We start from the raw sequence: 26,144 nt of genomic DNA on the forward strand, positions 1-26,144 counted from the left end.
TGTCAAGGCGGTCTCTTCCAAAAGCAAATAGTCCCTTTGCTGGGAAGCCACCAGAGTCAGCCTGTTATACTGCACATTCATTGTGTTTGTTTTGAACAGTAAGTGCTCATATTACCAGCAAGTTAAATAATGGCCGCCTGCTGGATAAATGCAATGGTCAAGTGAAATAGGTGGACTCTTATTCCCCTCTCTTCTGAGTCAGCCTAGCAGCTGCTGAGTATCATTTGAGCCCTTAGTGCCCTCCTTATAGACAGAACAGGGGGAAAGGGTGGACTTCACTTAGACATCATGTCAGGTTGGAACTCTTGAGGGTGACTTAAGCACTATCATCAGTGACAAACGTACTAAGCCAGCAACTAAGTAGAATAAAACCCAACTCCAAGATTTCTACAGCAGGAGGATATCATAAGATTGTTTTTGATCCTAAAAAATGTGGACAGTAATGATCCTAATCCTTTTCTCAGAATTGAGAAAGTGACTGACCACCTGGAAGCCCTCATTGATCCATTTGACCTGGACGTTTTCACGCCACACCTCAACAGCAACCTTCATCGCCTGGTGCAGCGAACTTCTGTGAGTCAAATCAAAAACATGCTTAGTGCGAACGAAGCGATACAGGCTCAAATAACAAAATTAACCTGCTCAAGCACGTAATACTCCAGGATGCAGCATAGGGAGGGGAATAAGACACAAATAGCCGAGTGTAGTTATAAGGGCTGAAAGAGGATTAGATAAAATCTCACACACTGAGGCAACCAAGATTTGGCCCCTTAAGTTGTAAATAAGGATTATTACAGTTTTATCCAGGCCTCAGAAAGAGGAATAAAAACTCCCTGCCTCTCAGATTCTGACCTGTGGGCAGTGATAAAAAGTAATCGTGAAGCATAAATGCACTCAGAACATTCCCCAAAATGACGGTTAGAAATAACGGTAGCGATGGGTGACTAACCTTTTTTTTTTTTTTTTTTTGCCTTTCTTTTACCTGCACAATGAAACCTCTGCATTTTATTGAGCTCCACCTCTTGTCTGCCAGGTTCTGTTTGGATTGGTGACTGGTACAGAGAATCAGCTCGCCCCCCGGAGCAGTACGTTCAACTCCCAAGAACCCCATAACATCCTGCCACTGGCATCCAGTCAGATCAGGTAAAGGCTGCCAAGAGGCTTCTGCCGGGCACTTCGGGAGGCCAAGGTGGGCGGATCACGTCAGGAGATCGAGACCATCCTGGCTAACACGGTGAAAACCTGTATCTACTAAAAAAAAATACAAAAAATTAGCCGGCCTGGTGGCAGGTGTCTATAGTCCCAGCTATTCAGGAGGCTGAGGCAGAAGAATGGCGTGAACCCGGGAGGCGGAGCTTGCAGTGAGCCGAGATTGCGCCACTGCAGTCCAGCCTGGGCGACAGAACGAGACTCTGTCTCAAAAAAAAAAAAAAAAAAAAAAAAAAAAGCTTCTGCTGGGCCCCAGAGCTGCCTGTTTGTGCTACTAAATTCTTTCCTCTTGTTTTGGAGGTTTGGACTTCTCCCACTGAGCATGACAAGCACTCGAAAGGCTAAATCAACCAGAAACATCGAAACAAAAGCTCAGGTTGGTGCCAAGAGCAAGAGGCTCATCCGTGGATGGGTCCCCACCTCCCACCGAGCCACCCATGATCAGCTCCCTTTTAAATAACTGATAAAGAACTGAATGACAAAATGCACTAATGCTGCTTTTAATGGCGGCGCAATAGAGAAGTACAAGGTTTTACTAGCTTGAGCTACTAGAAGGTGTAAAAGATGCCCGCTGACACTACCAAGTAGCCTCTTAATAGAAATGTAGAAAATATACAGGACAGGGTGGAGATGAGCTCTTGAATTTAGTAGGGTGAAAGAGTTAACTGCCAACCCGGCACTATCATTGTACTTGTTTGGAGAAAATCTGTTTTGTTCTGGTGATGATGGTTTTATCTTCCCTTTTAGTTGGGTGGGAAGTAACAGAAAATTTGTTTCCCCAAAAGTTTGACATTTTCTTGTTAATACATGTTTCATTTCAGTACGATGCCAACTGTTAAGCCTGCAGGAATCCTCCTGGGTATTTCTGAATTGTGCTGTGTGCACGTGTGTTTGAAAGCTCAAACAGCTTGTCTTCTTACAGCATCGAGTTGTTTGCTTTATTGTTAGACACAATATTAGCAGTGTATCCTTTCCGTATTCCCTACCATCGAACCCATTAAGATCTAAAATCCTTGTCAAGTATCTGGCTTTAAAAGTTGGGAGATGGTAGTTAAAAAAAAAAAAGCTCTTGCAAAAACCATCCAGTCCCTAAGCATGGGCTATGTTGCAGCCTCTTCCAGAACAGTTTCCACTGCAGTGATCTTTCAGTTCTGCCCACATTAGGTTAGCAGGCTGTGGAGAGAGGTGCCTGTGTCTACCCTTTTCCCAAGACAGTCCTCATTTCCAAATTCTAGTTTTGTCACAAAGGCTCATGCTGTTCCGTGTCCTCTTCACATCTGGACCGACAGCAAAGTCCTCTGACTAGAGCCATCGTGCTTCTTCGCAGCTCCGCTTGTGTGTGCCGTGTGGACTCCCAGTGGCGTCGCGCGGAGGGCGAGTGGGCAGGAGGGCTCAGGCCAACTCTAAGGCACTTTTCTCTACATCCAATGGCAGGTTGTCCCCCCGGCACGCTCCACAGCTGGTGACCCGACAGTTCCTGGCTCCTTGTTCAGACAGCTTGTCAGTGAAGAAGACAACACGTCTGCACCTTCATTATTCAAACTTGGCTGGCTCTCTAGTATGACTAAGTAACATGGCAACACATCTGTCTCTCCCTAAATAAATACTACCACATTATTTCTTCTAAAGGTGCCTCTGCTCATCTGATTCTCAGCCACACCAATCTTTCCAGTTTCACTGATGGAATGTGGCCCCCTAGTTACTGTTGGGGGTTACTTTAAGCATCAAGTTAATCCTCGTCCCAAAATGTCACAATACTTGTTGCTTTAGACATCAGTTCAGGTAGCTTACATTTTATCAGTGTTCAACAACACCTTAATTGTTGACACTACAAGGTGGAATTGTCAATGAGATCATGTAAGCTGCTGACTGACCAAGTTTGTAGGACAAAAAGTCATTACATATTACTTCACTTGCAGAACTGTGCCGTGTTTCCTACTAAAGTCTGAGGTGCAGACTCTGGAGGAATAGTGACACAGAAGTTATCTGGGTATACAAGAATCTAAAAGACATTCTCCCTGGAAATACAAATATATAACAAAGAGTAGAAACTATTATTAGGGAGTGTGCTTCACTGACAGTCTGAATTGGATCTGATTGTTCTCCTGTTACACAGGAGAGAGTACTTTCAATAGAACACCTACATACTGAGAGGTAGTATGGCAGTTAATTTCAGTGCAAGACTGAATCAAGCTTCCTATATTTTGGAAAAAAACTTATGTTTTTTCATGGAAACTAGATACTCTTTACTAGTTTATTGAATAAAAAAAATTGAAGATCCTGCATTTTTAAAAGGCCCTTTACATAAAGTAGAGTTTCTAGTTGACAGATTTGGAAATCAGTCTGAATGGGACATACTATGGATTCAACACACAGAATGAGTTTTCCTCAAACCACTACCTTGACATAGATTTGATACCCTCCCTCAAAAGAATCCTATAAAAAATTGCTTCAAAGCCCCCTTTGAAATTGCAATAGTGCAGCAAAACCACAAGTAAACAACTGCCTGTTAACCTGTTATTTCAAATATAGACTGAAAAGCCAACAGGCATTTTTCGTGTGCAATTTTTCTTTTAAAACAAGTTGTTAAGTTGAAATATCAAATCTGCACAGCGCTGTCCCTTCACAGAAGGCAAGAAACTGCCGGCACATCATGTCAGAGGCCGCCCTCGGTGCTGTAGGCTGTGGAAGTGGGCCTCCCTCAGGGTCTGGTTGATGTGGAAGTAGAGGCCTTGGCACAGCGCGGACTGCTCGGGCACGGGCTGAGGCGTGTTAGGGCTGGATCCGGCCATGGTCTGGCTCAAGCTGCCTTCCGGCCCGCTGGCCCTGTCCGGGCTGTTGATGCTGCTGCTGCTGCTGCTGCTGCTGCTGCTCCCACCACTGTCACTGCCTGAAGACTGGAAGGAAGAAGAAAGAAACAGGGTCACAATCAGGCTGTTTTGTTTAAGAGCTTTACTGTGGTTTCATGTACAGCGCTCTATTAAGAGTACCTTTCCAGTTCAGCTTGAGGATGAAGACATATACTGGGCTTTGGAATTGATAAAGTACGCTCTCCAAAAAACGTTTCATCCTCTCCTCACAGCCACCCTGTCAGGCTGAGCAGGGTTTATTGTCCCTAATACACAGCTCTAGGAGGATGGGTCCAGTCCAGGTTCAAGCACGGGCTGCCTAACTCCAAATCCTTTCAACTATATCCTAATTCTTTTACACATATTCTATACCTGCTTTTCCCATTCATTTCAATAATTTCCAACCAAAGAAGGCAGTTCTCAGCCTCCAAGGGGATGCATGAGTCATTGGGACAGAGTATAAAAAAGGTGACAAATAAGATGGCTTCTGGGTATAAGTGAAGATAAAAACTAAAAACCTATGCCAATTTTGTGATCATCATAGACACAAAATGGTATTCTGTAACTGCAGGACACAGACCATGAAAGGACTTTAATAGACTTCTGGTCAAGTTATCTTATGTTGGCATTATTGCAGTTCATATGTACATGTGTGTACATGAGCGTGCCTAACTTTTTCTTTAATGTAACTAACATGACTTGGTGTTTTAGTCATCTTGGAGAGGCTACTCGGAGATCCCTGATAAGAGTCACTTTCATTCTGCAGTTCATGTTTAAAAAAAAAAAAAAAAAGTCACTTTCAGAAATTCCCGCCTTCCACCACTAGGACTCTCAAAGGGGAGGGTGACACGAAGGACCCATTTCAGAATTATGGTATTTTACCATTTTTTTTGGAGACAAGGTCTCACTCTGTTACGCAGGCTGGAGTGCAGTGGATCAAGCTCACTGCAGCCTCAATCTCCTGGGCTCAAGCAATTGTTCCACCTCAGCCTCCTAAGCAGCTTGTACTACAAGCGTACGCCACCATGCCTAGTTAATTTTTTTTTTTTTTTTTAGTAGAGTCAAGATCTCGCTATGTTGCTCAGGCTGGTCTCCAACTCCTGAGCTCAAGCAATCCTCCTGCCTTGGCCTCTGAAAGTGCCAGGCAGAAAAGATTACACGCATGAGCTACCATGCCCAGCCTTATTTTACAATTTTACTATTGCATTTCTAATAAATGACAACCCTGATAACTCAATTGGCAGTACCTTTCTGTGTTTACAATGCAATACAATATTGTATTCGGCACATGAGAAAGAATTCTAGTAATTAATATCTAGCGTATAATTGTTTTTTAAAACTTAGCCCTTTAATACATCCAAATTTATGTTCCCTTAGGCAAAGACATTGGTTCTGAAATGTCTGCTTACAACTAGGTAAAGTCTACACATAAGAAAAAAAAAGACAGGAGGCCGGGTGCAGTGCCTCACACTTGTAATCCTAGCACTTTGGTTGGCTGAGGCAGGTGGACTGCTTGAGTGCAGGAGTTCGAGACCTGGCCAACATGGCAAAACCCCAGCCTGGCCAACATGGCAAAACCCCCATCTCCATTAAAAATACAAAAAAATTGGCCGGGTGCAGTGGCTCATGCCTCAGGAGTTTTGAGACCAGCCTAGCCAACATAGTGAAACCCCGTATCAATTAAAAATACAAAAATTAGCCGGGCATGGTGGCAGGCGGCTGTAATCCCAGCTACTAGGGAGGCCGAGGCAGGAGATCGCTTGAACCTGGGAGGCGGAGGTTGCAGTGAGCCGAGATCGCGCCATTGCACCCAGCCTGGGCAACAAGAGCAAGACTTCATCTCAAAAAAAAAAAAAAAAGGCCGGGCGCGGTGGCTCATGCCTGTAATCCCAGCACTTTGGGAGCCCGAGGCAGGTGGATCACGAGGTCAAGAGGTCGAGACCATCCTGGCCAACAAGGTGAAACCCCATCTCCACCAAAAACACAAAAATTAGCTGGGCATGGTGGTGTGTGCCTGTGGTCCCAGCTACTAGGGAGGCTGAGGCAAGAGAATCGCTTGAACCCGGGAGGTGAAGGTTGCAGTGAGCCGAGATCACGCCACTGCCCTCCACCCTAGTGACAGAGTAAGACTCCGTCTCAAAAACAAAACAAAACAAAAAAATTATCTGGGCGTGGTGGCTCGCGCCTATAGTCCCAGCTACTCAGGAAGCTGAGGTGGGGGAATCACTTGAACCTCAGACGTCGAGGTGGCAGTGAGCCAAGATTGCACCACCACACTCCAGCCTAGGCAATCGGAATGAGACTGTCTCAAAAAAAATAAAGACTGGAAAGAAAGAACGAAATCACAGTAGTTATATCGGGATGGAAAGATTATAGCTGCTTGACTTTTTCTACACTTCAACTTTTTTGCCATGTGGTTATTATGTATTTTTATTATAAAAATGTATAAATTAAATAAACAAAATGCTGTTTACACATATATATTTTAAAGTGATTATTAAAATCCTAGTTCTATCCCTTTTTTGACCAAAAATTACATCCAATAATATGCATATAGATAACTTATCTGAAACAAGGAAAACAAGCAATGTTCACAAAGCTGCCATCATTAACAAGACTCAAACCAAGACTTGTGATGGTGCCGAGGCCATTGGAGCTATGGTCACATACCCCAATACCTACAGGTAGCAGGGGACAACCCCTCTTTCTAGAATAAAAAAATAAAAAAATAAAAACCTCATGAAAGGATGATAATGGGCCGGGCTGATGAAGTCAGATAGCAGGATTTGCAGCAGCTGCAACTGTATTTACTTAGAGGCTTAAGAAGTCAAAGTCAAAAACAAAAATTGTATTCTACAAAGGCGTCTCCTAACCTAGTATAACAATGTAGAATGGCCACTTGCACCTTGCGAATCATGAATATTTAACAAACAGGTCACTACACTCAATTAGAAACCCACCGCGCAGAACGCTTTGTTTCCTCTTAGTCTGTTTTCTTTACTGTTTCTCATTACAGGTACTGTCTGAAAATCAAGGCAAGAACTACAATCAGTTTCTAGTAAGTCAAGTTTTCATCTCAAATTATATCTATTTCGTACTATAATAGCACAAGGGTGATGCTACTCTAAGAAAAGGCAAAAGTTCTTTAAATAGATTAGCGAAGATTTCTGTACATAACTTTTTTTTATTTTTTATTTTTTTTAGGGTTAGGTAGATTTGCAATTTCCAGTTCATTTAAAAAATCTTGGCTGGGTGCGGTGGTTCACGCCTGTAATGCCACTATTTTGGGAGGCTGAGATGGGCAGATCATGAGGTCAAGAGATCGAGACCTTCCTGGCCAACATGGTGAAACCCCGTCTCTACTAAAAATACAAAAATTAGCTGGGCGTGGTGGTGCGTGCCTGTAGTCCCAGCTGCTTGGGAGGCTGAGGCAGGAGAATCACTTGAACCCGGGAGGCGGAGGTTGCAGTGAGCTGAGATCACGCCACTGCACTCCAGCCTGGCAACAAAGCAAGACTCTGTCTCAAAAGAAAAAAAAAAAAGGTGTTTACTGGGCCTTGTTTATAATGGCTAAAAATTGGAAACAACCTAAATGTCTAATAGAGAATTGGTTTAATTATATTACATCCATTAATATACATATATGATGAAATTCTATTCAGCCATTAGCAATGATCATAGAGACATACATATACTAACATCGAAGTCTTTGGCATCATTTTTTACATCATTTCAGTTCATACTAAGCAGTGTATATAGTATATCAGTTGATTCTTAAAATGTTTTTCTCAAGTGTATTCATACATATATTTATATACACCAAAAACAATCTGGAAGGATATATATGACAAAATATTTACAATTTGGATCTTCCATTTTATTTTAAAATTTATTTTCTCAAGTGTCTATCAAAAAACATTTCTTTTGAGGAAGAAACTGATAATGAGTAAGTGAACTAAAGAATGCTACCATGGGCCAGGCATGGTGGCTCACACCTGTAATCCCAGCACTTTGGGAGGCTGAGGCAGGAAGATCACTTGAGGCCAGGAGTTCGAGACCAGCCTGGCCAACATGGCGAAACCGCGTCTCTACTAAAAATACAAAAATTAGCCGGGCGTGGTGGCGCATCCCTGTAGTCCCAGCTTCTCAGGAGGCTGAGACAGCAGAATCGCTTGAACCTGGGAGGCAGAGGTTGTACTGAGCCGAGATGGCACCACTGCACTCCAGCCTGGGTGACAAAGTGAGACTCTGCCTCAAAAGAAAAAAAAAGAATGCTACTAGGAAACCAAGTAAGGTCTTCAATTACATTTAACTTCAAAATGGAGACTGAAAAGTATTGATACTGCCAATATGATTTTGAGAAGATTGTTTCACCTTAACTACCTCAGAACTTCTAAAGCTGCTTCAGTTGTATTAACTTGCATTGAGCAGACCAATGATAGTTTTAAACTACTGAGGCTTTGGTTTCTATTTTCTGACAATTCAGACCAGTTTTCTCACTACTGTGGAGGCTTAGGGAGTGTCACACAATCTATAGATGGACCAGGATTTTTCAAATTGAGAGTGAAACCAGCATCAAATTGGTGGGTTACAACCAGCATTTAAAAAAAAAAAAAAAAAAAGGACAACAGAGTGCAACATAAGGATATTGTTCTGTGAAGCTTTCTTTCAATTATTCACAAATATATTTGGTATGTACTGGGTTACAAAATAAAGCATTTCTATGGAACAGGGTCAAAAAATTTTTTGAAGTTACTGTAGTTGATCTTAACACTGTCAGCCACCAAAGTCATCTGCTTTATGGGATAAAGGAAAGACCATTCTTCACTTTTAACCCAAAAGGCATAAAACTAAATTTGAAGTCTGTATTAGTGCCTTAAGATATATACAGAAGTAAAACATTTTTGTCTCCTAAAGTAAAAATCTTGAAACAGGAAAAAATCCTATTTCCCTCATTTAGTTGAAGCTTTTTAATATCAGATTGCTTGAGGGCAAAAGCCAATACTTGATGATGCACGGCTTTGGAAATGGAAACTGCTATCTTAGTAGAGAAGTGTTTACCTTGTCACATTTGTTCTCGAAAAGACAGCAAATTCTTTTACCAAAAGAGAAACAAGGGTCCAAAGACTTTGGGACTGAGAAGGACCATCAAATAGGAATCCCACTCTTATGATCCTGATTCCTTACAGACTCATCAAACAGTTTAACCAAATCAACGGTTACAAAGCTCATTTTCTTTTCTCTGAATTGTCTATTTAGGCTTAGTGCTGACATGACATCTGACCAGGCTGTTTTCATGACACAATCAAAAGAGAATAAAGCTGTGTGTGATCTGTGAAATAAAAACCCCTTGCAGGTCTGTGAACACAAGCAAGATAAATTTATGAAGGCTCTGGCCAAGAATCTCTCTCAACAATATACAAAGAGTCCTGTCTTGAAGATCTGTGTGAAAAAGAAGGATTCTAGGTTAGTTTCGGTAATAATAAAACCTACCACTGTATCCTTATAACTGCAGACATCTGGGTAAGACCCAGAAGAGAACTGCCATGATACAATCTATTTTGGAATTACCTATGGGCTTTTTATTTCATTTTTTGAAACAAGGTCTTGCTCTGTCACTCAGGCTGGAGCAGTGGCATGATTACAACTCACTGAAGCCTTGACCTCCCATGCTTAAACGATCCTCCTGCCTCAGCCTCTTGAGCAGCTGGGACTACAGGCGCATGCCACCATGCCCAGCTATTTTTTGTAGAGACGAGGTCTCACTATGTTGCCCAGGCTGGTCTTGAACTCCTGGGCTCAAGATATCCTCCTGCCTCAGCCCCACAAAGTGCTAGGATTACAAGTGTAAGCCACTGCATCTGGCCACTAGGGGCTTTTTAAAGTGTAAATGCCAGGGCCCCACCTCAGCACCATGCTGGCAAAAGGAGGGTGCAGCTTGTTCTCACATCCAACCACTGGGCAAAGAAATGTTTGTGTGCTTACTATGTACAAGGCGTTCCACTAGGGCTGCTGAAGCATTCAGTAAATATTTACTGAGCTGAATCAAGAAAATGGTGGCACCATACCCATTGGTAACAACAGTTCACAGCTACTGTGGTGATGGGAATCCAGCAATGGATGCTGACTGAGTACTAGGAGAGGATCCTTAACATGAATGGTGTCTCAGCTGGGCCCAGGAGGATAAGGAAGAATTTTCACAGGCAGGGTATGACCAATGGGAACAAGAGCAAACTCAGAAAAGCAAGGTGTGGTGTCGGTGGGCCCTTGACAGGAGTGAGTGAGAGGGAAACTGCACAAGAGGTGATGGCTAGATTATCAAGAGCCATGAGGGCTACAGGAACAGGTGGGTCCTGAGCATGGAAGACTGGCTCAGGTCTATACTTACGAGTGGGGATCCTAGGAATCTGTGGGAGATGAATGAGGTTAAGGATCTGAAAGCAGAGCCCTACTGGGAGCTTTCCTAATACAACAAGCAGGAAGGCAGGCCCAGGAGGACTGTGGAAATGACAAGGAAGGAGAACACGCACCACCCCCGAGGGGGACGGAAAGAACTCCGGAAGGAGAGGAAGAAGACATAGGGTACTTGAGCATCAGGACAGTGCTGGGCAGACAGCAGGTGTTTGGGAACTGTTTGCTGAATGGAAAGACCATTGGTGAGCCGGGCAAAAAGTTTGAACAGAGTCAAGGAGGAAGCCAGGATCCAGAGAGTAAGGGAGGGAAGGCCGATGAGAAAGTCCCAGCAGTGGCTGCAGGCAACTGAAGGTGACTGGCGGGAGGGAGAGGGAGAAGGCACACAGGAAGCTGAGGGGAAAACAAGGCAGAGAGGAGGTGAGTGGGGAAAAGAGCCCACTAGCAGGCCAGGGAAAGAAACAGTGGGTAAAAGGAATCTGAAGAGCCGAAAAGAAGGGAGAAATACTAGAAAAAGCTTTCAGGAGTCTTGAGAGAATATAGAGCAAAAAGGCAGAAGGACACACTACTCTCTTTGGCAGAAGGGCTAGATATAACTAAATTGTGAAGCAGAGGACGGGGAAGTTGAAGTTCATTTTCTTAGTCCAAAGGGCTCAAATGATACATCAAAGGGCACAGAAGCTCTGGTCTCTCAGCCAGGCCTGCCTTTAATTTTATTTTTCCAGTGTGCAAAGTCAGTTTAAGAGACAACTCACTTATACCCATGGCAGAAACTAAACAACTCCAAACACCATTTCTACTAATAACCTTAAGAAAGCACCCCCACCTCAGACAGAAATATTAATCACTAAGCCATTCCACTTCATAAAAAGAGAGCTATGTGTATATTATCTAGAACCAAATGCTTTCTCTTCTTAATTTGAAAAGCAGGGCTGGGCGCAGTGGCTCATGCCTGTAATCTCAACACTTTGGGAGGCCAAGGCGGGTGGATCACTCGAGGCCAGGAGTTCGAGACCAGCCTGGCCAACATGGTGAAACCTCATCTCTACTAAAAATACAAAAAACCAAAACAAAACAAAACAAAAATTAGCCAGCCATAATGGCAAGCACCTGTAATCACAGCTATTCGGGAGGCTGAGGCAGGAGAATCGCTTGAACCCAGGAGATAGATGTTGCAGTGAGCTGAGAATGTGCCACTGCACTCTAGCCTGGGGGACAGAGTGAGACTGTGTCTCAATTTAAAAAAAAAAAAAAGGCCAGGCGTGGTGGCTCATGCCTGTAATCCCAGGACTTTGGAGGCCCAGACAGGTGGATCACGAGGTCAAGAGATCGAGACCATCCTGGCCAACATGGTGAAACCCTGTCTCTACTAACAATACAAAAATTAGCTGGGCGTGGTGGCGTGCACCTGCAGTCCCAGCTACTCGGGAGGCTGAGGCAGGAGAATCACTTGAATCTGGGAGGCGGAGGTTGCAGTGAGCTGAGATCGTGCCATTGCACTCCAGCCTGGTGACAGAGTGAGACTCTGCCTCAAAAATAAACAATAAAAAATAAAGGCCAGGCGCAGTGGCTCATGTCTGTAATCCTAGCACTTTGGGAGGCCGAGGCAGGTGGATTGCCTGAGCTCAGGAGTTTGAGACCAGCCTGGGCAACATGGTGAAAACGTCTCTACTAAAATACAAAAAATTAGCCGGGCGTGGAGGCGTGCGCCTGGAGTTCCAGCTATTTGAGAGGCTGAGGCAGGAGAATTGCTTGAACCCAGGAGGCAGAGGTTGCAGTGAGCTGAGATCACGCCACTGCACTCCAGCCTGGGCGACAGAGCGAGACTCTACCTCCAAAAAGAAAAGATCAATGTAGTATTTTATTTTCTGTCAAGCCCCAGCTTCCCCTTACCTCCATCCCCTCTTTCAATGGTGCTTTCAATTAATGTGAACCTTAAAAGAGGAATCTTACCCACAGTATATACTCCATCTCTGGAGTCATGATGAAGCTCATTTTCATTCTAAGGCTGCCACAGAATCTGGATTAAATGCAAGAGATGATCCCAGCCAAGTCTATCAGAGCATCTAATGTAAAATTTTGTGCTTCCAAAGTGTCCAATAATTTCAGAAGACTTCAGATCTACCAATATTGGTGAGACAAGATTCCAAACGAACTCAGTGGGTTAATTAAAACCACTTTATAAATAAGCAAGGAAAGAAAATGCAGGTGATAACTTTTCTGTCTCCATGAATAAATAACATCCTTTCTATACCTTTGTTACCCTTATAAGGTGAAACTGGACCACACAATGTGTTTAAAGTTCCTTCTGAATGGAAATACTGTATTATTAGTATCACTTCACTTTGTTTCCATTTCAACAGGCCAAAAAATAATGCCCAGCAGTAGAAAAAGATGTGTATGTGTATATCTTCAGTACTTAATAACAGATTTTAACATTCTGTTTCAATAAGAAACTGCTGCTGGGTGCGGTGGCTCACGCCTGTAATCCGAGCACTTTGGGAGGCTGAGGTGGGCAGATCACCTGGGCTCGGGAGTTCGAGACCACCCTGACCAACATGGAGAAACCCCGTCTCTACTAAAAATACAAAAAATGGCCAGGCGCAGTGGCTCATGCCTGTAATCCCACCACTTTGGGAGGCCGAGGCGGGCGGATCACGAGGTCAGGATATCGAGACCATCCTGGCTAACACGGTGAAACCCCGTCTCTACTAAAAATACAAAAAAATTAGCCAGGCGTGGTGGCGTGTGCCTGTAGTCCCAGCTACTTGGGAGGCTGAGGCAGGAGAATGGCATGAACCTGGGAGGCGGAGCTTGCAGTGAGCCGAGATCATGCCACTGCACTACGGACTGGATGGCAGAGCGAGACTCCGTCTCAAAAAAAAAAATACAAAAAATTAGCCAGGTGTGGTTGTGCATTGCCTGTAATCCCAGCTACTCGGAAGGCTGAGGCAGGCGAATCGCTTGAACCCGGGAGGCAGAGGTTGCAGTGAGCCAAGATTGTGCCATAGCACTCCAGCCTGGGCAACAAGAGAAAAACTCCGTCTCAAAAAAAAAAAAAAAAAAAAAACGACGAAACTGCTTGGGGTAGCTTAGTATGCTGTGAATTGAGGTATTTACAAACATATCAAGGACTTAAACTGTAAGCAAAGTAAATGTATTCTATAAATTAGACTAACAGCACTGTTCCTCCCTTTTGAATGGATCTTTTAAGAAATTAATCTCGGCTGGGCGCGGTGGCTCATGCCTGTAATCCCAGCCCTCTGGAGGCCGAGGTGGGTGGATCAGGTCAGGAGATTGAGACCATCCTGGCGAACACTGTGGAACCCCGTCTCTACTAAAAATACAAAAAAATTAGCCGGGTGTGGTGGCAGGCGCCTGTAGTTCCAGCTACTTGGGAGGCTGAGGCAGGAGAATGGTGTGAACCTGGGGGGCAGAGCTTGCAGTGAGCGGAGACCACACCACTGCACTCCAGCCTGGGCAACAGAGCGAGACTCTGTCTCCAAAAAAAAAGAAAAAAGAAAAAAAAATGAAATTAATCTCAGGCCAGGCATGGTGGCTCATGCCTATAATCCTAGCACTTTGGAAGGCCGAGGCAGGTGGATCGCGTGAGTCCAGGAGTTCGAGATCAGCCTGGGCAACATGGTGAAAACCTGTCTCTACAAGAAGAATATAAAAATAAGCTGGGCATGGCAGTGCGCGCCTGTAGTCCCAGTTACTCAGGAGGCTGAGGTGGGAGGATCACCTGAGCCTGGGGAGGTCAAGGCTGCAGTAAGCCATGATCATACCACCACACTCTAGCCTGGGAGACAGAGTGAGACCCTGTCTCCAAAAAAAGAAAAAAAAAAAAAAAAAAAAAACTTAATTTCAGAGTTAATTTGCTACAGGGTTCTAAACACACAATCCTAACAGTTTCACTGAAAAGAGTCGGCCAAATCAGTCTGTCTCTTAGAATGTATTAATACTACAACTCTAAGACGGATTAAAGATGAGAATGGGCAAGAATGAAGAGCTTAAAATAACATTTAAAAAAATTATTCTAAATACTCCTACTGTCATATGAATTCACATTATTTTTTAAAAAATCACCCAACACTCAGCTAATTCTTATCAGTTTAAAACAAATGAATTTATAGACTCCTAACTTTATGATAAATGGATCCCCTGGTTCTATTCTTTTTTAATTTCTCACACTTCCGCATTCCCACTAAAAATTCCCTTAGGATTTTAATATTAACATCAAAAATTTTGCCTTCTAGTAGAGACAAAGGGGCTGAAGCTGTCCTAGGTAAGCCACTTCTTTTTTTTGTTTTTTATTTTGAGATGGAGACTCGCTCTGTCACCCAGGCTGGAGTGCGGTGGTGCGATCTCATCTCACTGCAACCTCCGCCTCCTAGGTTCATGTGATTCTCCTGCCTAGGCCTCCTGAGTAACTGGGACTCCAGGCATGCACCACCACGCCCAGCCAATTTTTGTATTGTTAGTAGAGACGGGGTTTCACCATATTGACCAAACTGGTGTCAAACTCCTGACCTCAGGTGATCCACCTGCCTCTGTCTCCCAAAGTGCTGGGATTATAGACATGGCCCGGCAGCCACTTCTGTTTTATCTCCACATTTTTTCACTCTCTATCTGATATTACTTCACACTGGTCTAAAAAATCAAAATGGTCTTGTTAAGCTAAGTTAAAGGTATTAAAAAAAATTGAGGTCTTTGTACTTTTAAAAGGTATTGCTTTTTTTTTAATTTAGATTTTTTTTTTTTTTTTTATGAGGTGGAGTCTCGCTCTGTCGCCCAGTCTGGAGTGCAGTGGTGCAATCTCAGCTCACTGCAACCTCCGCCTCCCGGGTCCAAGCAGTTCTCCTGCCTCAGCCTCCTGAGTAGCTGGGATTACAGTTACGCGCCACCACGCCCGGTTAATTTTTGTATTTTTAGTAGAGACGGGGTTTCACCATGTTGGTCAGGCTGGTCTCGAACTCCTGACCTCGCGATCTGCCCGCCTTGGCCTCCCAAAGTGCTGGGATTGCAGGCATGAGCCACCGGGCCCAGCCAAATTTAGATTTTAATTTCTTCCCTCCGAAGGATGAGAAGATACTGCTTTTATTTACTCAAGTAGAAGCACTTTTTACAAGGCATATACCTAGGTAACAGAAGCTAGATTTACACAGAAACTTCCAGTGTAATTTGTAGATAAAGATATTAAAACTGAAAGTAAAGAACATTACTCCTTCTACATGTAAATAATAGAATTCAACCTAAAAAGACTAGACCCTAAAAAAAAAATTTAAGTTAAATCTAAGTAGTTTTTACCCATCCAAATAGTTGCCCAAGATCAGGATTTGATAGAAAAAAATTGATGAAATCATTTCACTTCTTGCTCAGTGAAGAGAAAACTGAGCCTGAGATAGATGCTAACTAATATGATTCATCTAGAATGGCTTTACACGAAACAAAAAATTAGGCTGGGCATGGTGGCTCACGCCTGTAATCCTAATACTTTGGAAGGCCAAGGTGGAAGGATTGCTTGAGCCCAGGAGTTCAAGATCAGCCTGGACAACATGAGGAGACCCCCATCTCCACAAAAAAAATTTTAAAACTAGCCAGGTGGGCCGGGCGCGGTGGCTCACGCCTGTAATCCCAGCACTTTGGGAGGCCGAGGTGGGCAGATCATGAGATCAAGAGATCAAGACCATTCTGGCCAACATGGTGAAACCCTGTCTCTACTAAAAGTACAAAAATTAGCTGGGCGTGGTGGCGGTCCCCTGTAGTCCCAGCTACTCGGGAGGCTGAGGCAGGAGAATTGCTTGAACCCTCCCCGGAGGCGGAGGTTGCAGTGAGCTGAGATGCGCCACTGCATTCCAGCCTGGGGACAGAGCGAGACTCTGTCTCAAAAAAAAAAAAAAAACTAGCCAGGTGTGGTGGCGCACACCTGTAGTCCCAGATGTTTGGGAGGCTGAGCAGGGAGGAGTGCTTAAGCCCATGAGTTCACAGCTGCAGTAAGCCATGACAGCACCACTGCACTCCTGCCTAGGCAACTGAGCAAGACCCTGTCTCAAAAAAAAAAAAAAAAAATTAAATTAGTAAATACTTCAACTTAAAAAAATAGTATTCTAAGGCTCATAAGTCATTAAGTCCAAGTTACTGGAGTTAAAATTCAAAGTCTTCAATTCAAGCACTAATCAGAGATTTGGAAAAAAAACCCACAAGACCGCATTTTTGTTTTTTTTCTTGCTAGAAATCTAAAATTGCTTTATAGCTAAGATCATATCATGCCATGTACTTGGAAAAAACAGCTTCTAGATAAAAAGAGAAGGAAAATTGTTCTTCTCTGTTCCTGACTCAAAAGAAAACTAGGGCTGGGCGCGGTGGCTCACGCCTATAATCCCAGCACTTTGGAAGGCCAAGGCGGATGGATCACCTAAGGTCAGGAGTTTGAGACCAGCCTGGCCAACATCGTGAAACCCATTTCTACTAAAAATACAAAAATTTGCTGGGCGAGCTGGCGGGTGCCTGTAATCCCAGCTACTCAGGAGGCTGAGGCAGGAGAATCACTTGAACCTGGGAGGTGGAGGTTGCAGTGAGCTGAGATCACGCCACTGCACTCCAGCCTAGGTGACAGAGCAAAACTCTGTCTCAAAAAAAAAAAAAAAAGAAAAAAAAAGAGAAGACTAGGCTCTAGCTGCTCCTGGATATATTTAGCAAAGTGTCACAGAACCTCTGCTCTATCTTCTGGGAGAGCACACACCATGGTCAGGAGCGTGCAGCCCAACAACCACACCCTGGGGCTCCGTTCCTCCTCTGCCTCTTACTAGCTGTGTTCTTTGGACAAGTGACTATTTTTCTGTGTGCCAATTTTTCCATCTGAGAAGTGGAGATAATAATACCTACTAAAACAGGCTGGGCACGGTAGCTCACGCCTGGAATCCCAGCACTTTGGGAGGCCAAGGCAGGTAGATCACCTGAGGTCAGGAATTCAAGACCAGCCTGACCAACATGGAGAAAACTTGCCTTTACTAAAAATACAAAATTAGCGGGGTGTGGTGGCACATGCCTGTAATCCCAGCTACTCGGGAGGCTGAGGCAGGAGAATCGCTTGAACCCAGGAGGCAGAGGTTATGGCAAGCCGAGATTGCGCCATTGCACTCCAGTCTGGGCAACAAGAGTGAAATTCCCTCTCAAAAAACAATAAACAATAAAAAAATAAAATGGAGGAAAGAAGCCATTTATGCACACATTAATTTATGCACACATGAAGTTTCTCTCTATATAACTAATCCGGCAAATCAGTTCACGTTATTTAGCTTTATAGTATCTAGGAAAGAAGAGGCAGATACTATTATCTCCACTGTACAGATAGTTGTGATTTACTTGTGGCACAATTTAATGGTTTAACATAAATAAAACACCTCACATATTTCCTAGTACTCGCCATTATTATTGTACTTAAGCGAAAAGGTTAACTTTTAGAAATGAATTGTAAGTAACTTTTAAATCTCTCTTAGAATTAAAAAAAAATTCCTCACGAAGTTCAAGTTATAAGAAAAAGAATTCTTAAACAGCCAGGTTAACAAAAAAAAGAAAAGAAGAAAAAGAATTTGGCCAGGCCCAGTGGAGGAGGGTCAGAGGCCAGGAGTTCAAGACCAGCCTGGGCAACATAGCAAGACCCTGTCTCTACAAAAAATAAAAAAAATTAGCCAGGTTTGGTGGCACATCCCTGTAGTCCCAGCACCTCAGGAGGCTGAGGAGGAAGGATCATTTGAGCCCAGGAGGTTGAGGCTACAGTGAACCATGATCATTCCACTGCACTCAGCTTGGGCAACAGAGGGAGACCCTGTCAGAAAGAAAAGAAAGAAAGGGAGGAAGGAAAGGAGGGAGGGAAGAAGGGAGGGAGGGAGAAAGGAAGAGAGGAAGGAGGGGAAGAGAGGAAAGTGGAGGGGAGGGGAGGAGAAGGGAGGGGAGAGAAGGGGAGGGGAGAAAGAGGGAAGGAAGGAAGGGAATTCTAGCCAGGCATGGTGGCTCAAGTCTGTAATCCCAGCATTTTGGGGAGGCTGAGGTGGGAGGATCGCTTGAGCCCAAGAGTTCACGACCAGCCTGGGCCATATAGTGAGACGTCGTCTCTAAAAAAAAAAAAAAAAAAAAAAAACCTTAAAAAATTAACCCAGCATGGTGGCATGTGCCTGTAGTTCCAGCTACTTGGGAGGCTGAGGTAGGAGTATTGCTTGAGCCTGGGAGGTAGAGGTTGCAGTGAGCTGAGATCACACCACTGCACTCCAGTCTGGGTGACAAAGCTTATTCATTCAGGGAAAACATAGGAAATGGTTTCTCTTACATAACTTAGTTTCAAGGAAACTGACCTCATGGCCCTACCTCAGAATTAAAAGAAAACATTTTCATTAGTAATGTTATTAATAAAATATTTTATTGTCTAAATTGTTAATATAATTAAAAATGAATTGTTTTATTTTCCCTTTTATACACAATCATCAAAAACCAGCCAAATGTCCCTAAACTTGATTTTTTGCTGCTACAAACATAATCATTTATTCCAGTAGTGAAAACTTCATTATTTGGGGCTTAACTTTCCGTTTTAAAAGATATTCCCTCTGCCTTTTGCTTCTCTGGCTCTCTCATCATTCACTTATCCTTGTTACTTGTTAATACCACTGCCAGGAAGCACAGCGCAGCACAGCACAGCACAGGACAGGACAGCACAGCACAGGACACGACAGCACAGCACAGCACAGCACAGGACAGGACAGGACAGGACAGCACAGGACAGGACAGGACAGCACAGCACAGCACAGCACAGCACAGCACAGGATACCACTGCCAGGAAGCACAGCGCAGCACAGCACAGCACAGGACAGGACAGCACAGCACAGGACACGACAGCACAGCACAGCACAGCACAGGACAGGACAGGACAGGACAGGACAGGACAGCACAGGACAGGACAGGACAGCACAGCACAGCACAGCACAGCACAGGACAGGACAGCGCAGCACAGCACAGCACAGCACAGCACAGGACAGAACAGCACAGCGCAGCGCAGGGCAGGGCAGCGCAGCGCAGCGCAGCACAGCACAGGACAGGACAGGACAGGACAGGGCAGCGCAGCACAGCACAGCACAGGACAGCACAGCACAGCACAGCACAGCACAGCACAGCACAGGACAGCACAGCACAGCACAGCACAGCACAGGACAGCACAGGACAGCACAGGACAGGACAGGACAGGACAGGACAGGACAGGACAGGACAGCACAGCACAGGACAGCACAGCACAGCACAGCACAGCACAGCACAGCACAGCACAGCACAGCACAGCACAGCACAGGACAGCACAGCACAGCACAGCACAGGACAGCACAGCACAGGACAGGACAGGACAGCACAGCATAGGATAGGATAGGACAGGACAGGACAGCACAGCACAGGACAACAGCACAGCACAGCATAGGATAGGACACGACAGGACAGGACAGGACAGCACAGCATAGCACAGCACAACAGCACAGCACAGCATAGGACAGGACAGGACAGGACAGGACCACACAGCACAGCACAGCACAGGACGGCACAGCAGGCTATTCTGGTCAATGTTCAGTAAGCAGGGCTGAAACTAATGGTTGTAACACCCCATTAGGTGATCTACCAGTGAGTTCAGACAGAAACTACCAGTAATGACCTTAAACGATAAGGAAGACAATCTAGTCCTTCCTTCAGATAATGATTACGGAGTGGCTCAACAACTGAATTTCTTTGGACAAGTAAGGACAAGCTCAGCTAGAGAACCCAGGAGGTTGAGTAACAAGACGTTGTTTTCTTCTGTGAGACCAATGCACGGATTTTAGAAAGAGAGTAAAGGTCATTTTGTACCAAAAACTAACTAAATAAATAAATAAAATTTAAAAATCTACAATATCTGCCTTACTTAAGAGATCAGAAATGTTAATTTTTTTAAAAAAGGATGACAATTTCTTTCTTTTTTTTTAACCAAGAGATAAAAGCAAGAAAAAGATGGCAATTTCTATTGCTGTTCTCAGGCTTCAAAACTGGCAGATACGGGGAAAAAAACGTTAATACAGAGAGTTAGACCTACCATATCCTTGACTGAAATGAACATCATATAGCAGGACTTACATACAGACACAAGTAAGGAAATACTGATGGCCAACACCATAAAAGTAATCTTTGCATACTCTTTTAATGAATAGTCTTACAATTCAAAAGAATGGAAACTCAATTACTATTACAGGGTTTTATCATTAGATATTCATGGTAGCCTCTAATCTTGTTTTCTTTCATCTCTGAGATTCCCAACTATTACATTAAACAAAGCTCAATTACCTTTCTGATAATCATTTTTTAAAAAGAAAAGAAAAAAGGAAATAGGAAAAAAAAAAAATATATATATATATATATATTTTTTTTTTTTTTTTTTCTGAAACAGAGTCTTGCTCTGTTGCCCAGGCTGGAGTAAAACGGCACGATCTCAGCTCACTGCAACCTCCGCCTCCTGGGTTCAAGCCATTCTCCCACCTCAGCCTCCCGAGTAGCTGGGATTACAGGCGTGCACCACCACACCCAGCTAATTTTTTGTATTTTTAGTAGAGATGGGGTTTCACCATGTTGGCCAGGCTGGTCTCGAACTCCTGACCTTGTGATATGCCCACCTTGGCCTACCAAAGGGCTGGGATTATAGGGATGAGCCACCGCGCTCGGCCAGGAAAATATTTGAAGAGGAAAAACAGCTATAGAAACTCAGGTCTCCACACAGAAGGATTCTACTCTGCACTTGTTCACTGTCTCTGAATGACTGTTACCTACATGAAAGTTCCTGATTTTTCCCCCTTGGGGGAGTTACTTTGAATTGCTGGCAAAGACAGACTGGATATAGGTCAAATCCTATTATCAGGAACTAATTAAAGTACAAATTATTTGGGTGTGGGAGAATTCTATTGTGAGTTATGAGGCTAGGGCTCTTTGTTGTTGAGGCTTTTCTCTTAGTGTGACAACTGTTAAGGGTCAAAATCTCTAGGTGCATAACTTAATAGCAGCGTTACTTTATATTGGTTTCCTTTCCCCAGCACAGAGCAGCCTTCCAATTGCACAGAAAATGTATCCTCAGTCTGCGTACTGAAGCACTCTTTCATGAAATCAAAAATTGTAAAAAAGTTCCAGAACACCCAACTCCCCTTCCCTCTCACCACAGGAGGTCTTTTCACAACAAGATAATGAAAAGTAAAAACACTGAGAAATGGGATTCTGCATACACATACCTTACATATTTTACATGCTTAAAGTTTCTCTTAAAAGGCATTTGAATTGAAGCAACAAAATATGTTTATCTTAAGGACAATTCATGGTTTATAAACTACCAGAAAAGAAGTTCGCTGCTGAAACACAAAACAGTGAGTTCAAACATAGGCTTTCAAAGAGCCACGAAATTTCTAACAAATACAAATGAGTGTGTACATATATGACTATGTGCAGATATGTACTGTTTTGCTGGGGACAGGGTACACAGCTTCCTCAAAGGGACCCTGATTTGGAAACAGAAAGGTTAAACCAGTATAATCAAGTAAGGTCATTTTAAATTACTGTTTAAGTAAATTTAATTACACAGCAGATACTAGGTTATTTAACTCAAGCAGTGAAAACAATAGACTATGTGACCACACTTCCTACCTCTGTGTCCCAGGAATCCTGAAAGACAGGGTTTCTGCTACTTCTTTTGGTCTGGGGGGGAAGATGGTTGTCTTCTTCGTTGCCATTCCTTCTCCTTTTCCTGAAATTAAATCACAAGGAGAAAAAAAAAAAAAAAAACCCAAACAACCGATGTTTTGGACACTTGAATTGCAAACCATAACAACATATAAATTTGCCCTCTGGCCTGAGAAAACATAATTCACCATATGATATCCCAATAGGTTATCAGTTGGAAGTACAGCATCACTGGACACTAAGAGCAAAAATACAAGATAGCAGCAGCGAAGTCAAGCTTAAGTTAGTAAAACTCATTTCTAAAAAGAAGCTTAACAATTTTAAACGTCTGTTGGGACTGAAACAAGAACAGGAAGAGGTTAATGACTAAGCTTTCAACCTCTAACCTAATTAAGGTTTTCTTCTTTTTACACTCCCTGAAATTAGGATTCCGAGTTACCTAATTGTACTCCCTTCCATATGACAACATTTGATATAAGAGTGGCTGCCTTTGCCTATTTGCCCTGAAAATCCTTATAAAAGTACCTCTTGGTCACATTAACCTGCTTATTCTGGCAACACTAGCCGGTATTATGATATAACAATTACTTCACTAGATTGTTACTATGAGATGATAGCATAAGCTGCTTAAAATTTCCAGGTTTAAAGAAAAATCACACATCTTTCTTAGGCAAGTGTTCTCAGACATGCAAGAAAGACCAAATTAGTATGTACTCTATTTAAGAATTATGTGCTGTCAAAACGATTTCTGAACCTGTTAGAAAACAGAAATAAATTAAAGGAGGTATAATTTTCAGTCAAATTGCCCGGAACTGTACTGTCCAATATGGTAGCCACTAGCCACATATGGTTATTTACATTTAAATTAACTAAAATTAACCATCCAGTTCCTAGGTCACAGCAGCCCTGTTTCTAGTGCTCAGTGGCCACGTGTAGCTAGTGGCTACTGCACTGACCAGCACAGATAAAGGACATTTCCGTCACTGCAGAACGTTCTCCGGAGCAGCACAGGCTAGAGGTCTGTATGTACATGGCAGCAGCACCTATTACAAAACACTTGAAGTTTCAGCTTTCTATAGTTAAGAGACAAAAGGCTAGTGTGGACACACAGCTCTTGGAAAGCATGTACATTTGGAGGATATAGTGTCTTCTAAATAATTATACACTTTCTATGAGAGTAGGGTGGCTTACAGTGGCAGGCCTTTAATCCTAAAGGTTTTGAGTTGAGGTTTGAATATTAGAGAAAATAAATGATCACCCTAAGCTCAATTCTCTGTACTCTGCAACATTCTGAATAGTTCTAACTTTAATAATGAGTATGGATCCCAGCTTAAGTTTGGAATAATAAAGAGTGTGTGGTTCTGATAAAGCTTCAACCATCCTGCACTGGGCTATGTAATTTACTTCATTCTAAGACATTTCTGCTCCCCACCTTTCTCTTAGGAGATCAGATCTTAGCTGCACATTACTTTGAAGTAGTTGGAGGTTAAAAAAAAAATAGATGAATACCAGGTTTTAATAATCATTAAATGGATGTGCTTTTATCATAAATTTGAACCAAGAAACTGCTAATTTCATCCTAATATGATCAGGGAACTTGCGTGGGAGTGTTCTGCAGAGGCAAAGCAATGTCTGCTGGGAGGCCAGTCGACACCCAAAGAGAAAGTCATTGAGTAAGTAGCAGCTGCTGGTCCTCACACACCCATTTTATCAGCGTGCCAACAGCTGACTGGGCTTTGGGCTGCTGAGTCACTCTAACCAAACTTAGGAGCCTGATCAAAATTTGCTATCTCCTCATTTATAATGGGGGATAGATCTTTCCAGGGACAAGACTATGAATGTCAAGGAGGTTGCATGGCAGAGGGACTGTAAGAACAAAAAAAGATGAGATGATTTTGTGGATTTCAACTAATCTCTGGGAGAGTCACATGAAATATCCCTGCCTCATAAATTACTTGATCTCTCAAGGCACCAGAATAATCTCTTTGGCCTGTTGGTAGCCTTCTCCTCTGGATGGTACCAGATTAAGAAAGAGTCCTACCTGCTCTTCATTTGCCTTTTTCTAGGCTCTTAGCAGATCTCATCCTTGAAACATTCTTCTTTCAACAATGGTGTTAACAACTGGCAAGATTACAGCTTCATGCTCATCCCTATCAGTTCAATCAATCAGATTACAATTTTTGGCATTAATGCCACAGACCAGGTTATGATTTTAGCAGGCACCCCTATAACTGATTATATTCTTCCCTAACCATCTAGGTGCAGATTACCAGTTAGCATCTGTTACTTCTACAGATGGTTGATTCCATCACGTTGCATTATTTCATTTCTCTCCAACCTTCCTGTCATCTCCTAGAGACTCGGCATAGAAATAATCTTAAGAGTATGGGCTGGGCACGGTGACTCACACCTGTAATCCCAGCACTTTGGGAGGCTGAGGCAGGCAGATCACTTGAGGTCAGGAGTTCGAAACCAGCCTGGCCCACATGGTGAAACCCTGTCTCTACTAAAAATACAAAAGAGTTAGCAGGGCGTGGTGGCGTGTGCCTGTAATCCCAGCTACTTGGGAGGCTGAGGCAGGGGAACTGCTTGAACCCAGGAGATAGAGGTTGCAGTGTGCCGAGATCGCGCCACTGCACTCCAGCCTGGCTGACACAGTGAGACTCCATCTCAAAAAAAAAAAAAAAAAAAAAAAAAGAGTATGGAAACTAGTGGTTTTCAAACTTTATTTTAAAAAGTAACAGAACTCTTTCTTTCTTACTGTAAAAAAATTCTCTCTATATAAGAGATAAAGGATCTGTTAAAGTAGGGACTCCCAGTCTGGTGAGGTGGCTCACATCTGTAATCCCAGCACTTTGGGAGGCCGAGGCGGGTGGATCCCTTGAGCCCAGGAGTTCAAGACCAGCCTGGGCAATATAGTGAAACCCCACCTCTACCAAAAATACACAGATTAGCTGGGTGTGGTAGCTCACACCTGTGGTCCAGCTACTCAGGAGGCTGACGTGGGAGGATCACCTGAGCCTGGGAGGTTGAGGCTGCAGTGAGGCATGATGGGGCCACTGCACTCCAGCCTGGTCGACAGAGTGAGACTCTGTCAATCAATCAGTCAATCAATCAACCAATCAATCAATCAATAAGCAGGGACTCCCTCACCACACACTCACCTCTCTGCGGCTATCCAATCTACTGTGGGAGAGCCTGAAAACCCTTTTTTTTTTTTAGATGGAAGTTTCGCTCTTGTTGCCCAGGCTTGAGTGCAGTGATCTCGGCTCACTGCAACCTCCGCCTTCCAGGTTCAAGCGATTCTCCTGCCTTAGCCTCCCAAGTAGCTGGGATTAAGGTGCCCACCACCAGGCCCAACTAATTTTTTTGTATTTTTAGTAGAGACAGAGTTTCACCATGTTGGCCAGAGTGATCTCCAACTCCTGACCTCAGGTGATCCGCCCGCCTTGACTTCCCAAAGTGCTGGGATTACAGGCTTGAGCCACCGCACCCAGCCGAAAAACCACCGTCTTAGACCATCCTAGAGCTGGCAGAGCTGGCCCATCATACTCCATTAAACACTGGCAAGAAAAGCCTGTCCAAATCAAATAACTTCTTTAAAACATGTTGAGATTATTTGTGTACAAGATAAAAGGAATCTACTGCCAGTATAAATGCATTCAGATTAGTTATGTACAGTAGAATTTTTATTTGTAGGAAATATTTAGATTTTTTTTCAGATATGTGAGACACCCCAAGAGAATATCGTAAGTATAAACTGGGTTTGGGAAAGAATAATATGGCAGTCGGGTCAGATTCACTGTATCTAAAGATCTTGTTCCTAATTCCGATGGCATGTCTGTAATTGGGCCCCCAATTTCAAATTTAGTCCACTCTTCTTTTCTATACAAGGAGAGGCTTTATGCTCCACCTGCTACATGACCCAAATCAATAATCCAATGCAGC

General features: G+C 43.5%; 2 protein-coding genes across 8 annotated transcripts in view; one reads left to right on the forward strand and one right to left on the reverse strand.

The window, feature by feature from the left end:
• COG1 (component of oligomeric golgi complex 1) overlaps positions 1–2,837 on the forward strand; it is a 15,589-nt gene extending 12,752 nt beyond the window's left edge. The window contains exons 11-15 of one of the 4 annotated variants that reach the window (XM_034942805.3): positions 465–573; positions 1,034–1,143; positions 1,510–1,585; positions 2,031–2,068; positions 2,644–2,837. In XM_034942805.3, coding sequence (XP_034798696.2) covers positions 465–573; positions 1,034–1,143; positions 1,510–1,585; positions 2,031–2,048 — 313 coding nt within the window. In that variant the 3' untranslated portion in view covers positions 2,049–2,068; positions 2,644–2,837. Of the gene's footprint in view, positions 1–464; positions 574–1,033; positions 1,144–1,509; positions 1,586–2,030 lie in introns of those variants that run through there. The other 3 variants (XM_003810521.5, XM_055100873.2, XR_010110711.1) reach the window with 3 other exon arrangements.
• The window catches only part of VCF1 (VCP nuclear cofactor family member 1), a 25,636-nt gene continuing 1,185 nt past the window's right edge, over positions 1,694–26,144 (reverse strand). Inside the window, exons 1-4 of one of the 4 annotated variants that reach the window (XM_055100884.2) lie at positions 22,636–23,908; positions 22,161–22,260; positions 7,019–7,081; positions 1,694–4,106 (exon numbers count right to left, since the gene is read on the reverse strand). In XM_055100884.2, coding sequence (XP_054956859.1) covers positions 3,861–4,106; positions 7,019–7,081; positions 22,161–22,260; positions 22,636–22,655 — 429 coding nt within the window. In that variant the 5' untranslated portion in view covers positions 22,656–23,908 and the 3' untranslated portion in view covers positions 1,694–3,860. Of the gene's footprint in view, positions 4,107–7,018; positions 7,082–22,160; positions 22,261–22,635; positions 23,909–26,144 lie in introns of those variants that run through there. The other 3 variants (XM_003810526.5, XM_003810525.5, XM_057300208.2) reach the window with 3 other exon arrangements.

Source organism: Pan paniscus, chromosome 19 (genome assembly GCF_029289425.2).
Source record: "Pan paniscus chromosome 19, NHGRI_mPanPan1-v2.0_pri, whole genome shotgun sequence".
In the NCBI taxonomy this organism is placed as follows: domain Eukaryota; kingdom Metazoa; phylum Chordata; class Mammalia; order Primates; family Hominidae; genus Pan; species Pan paniscus.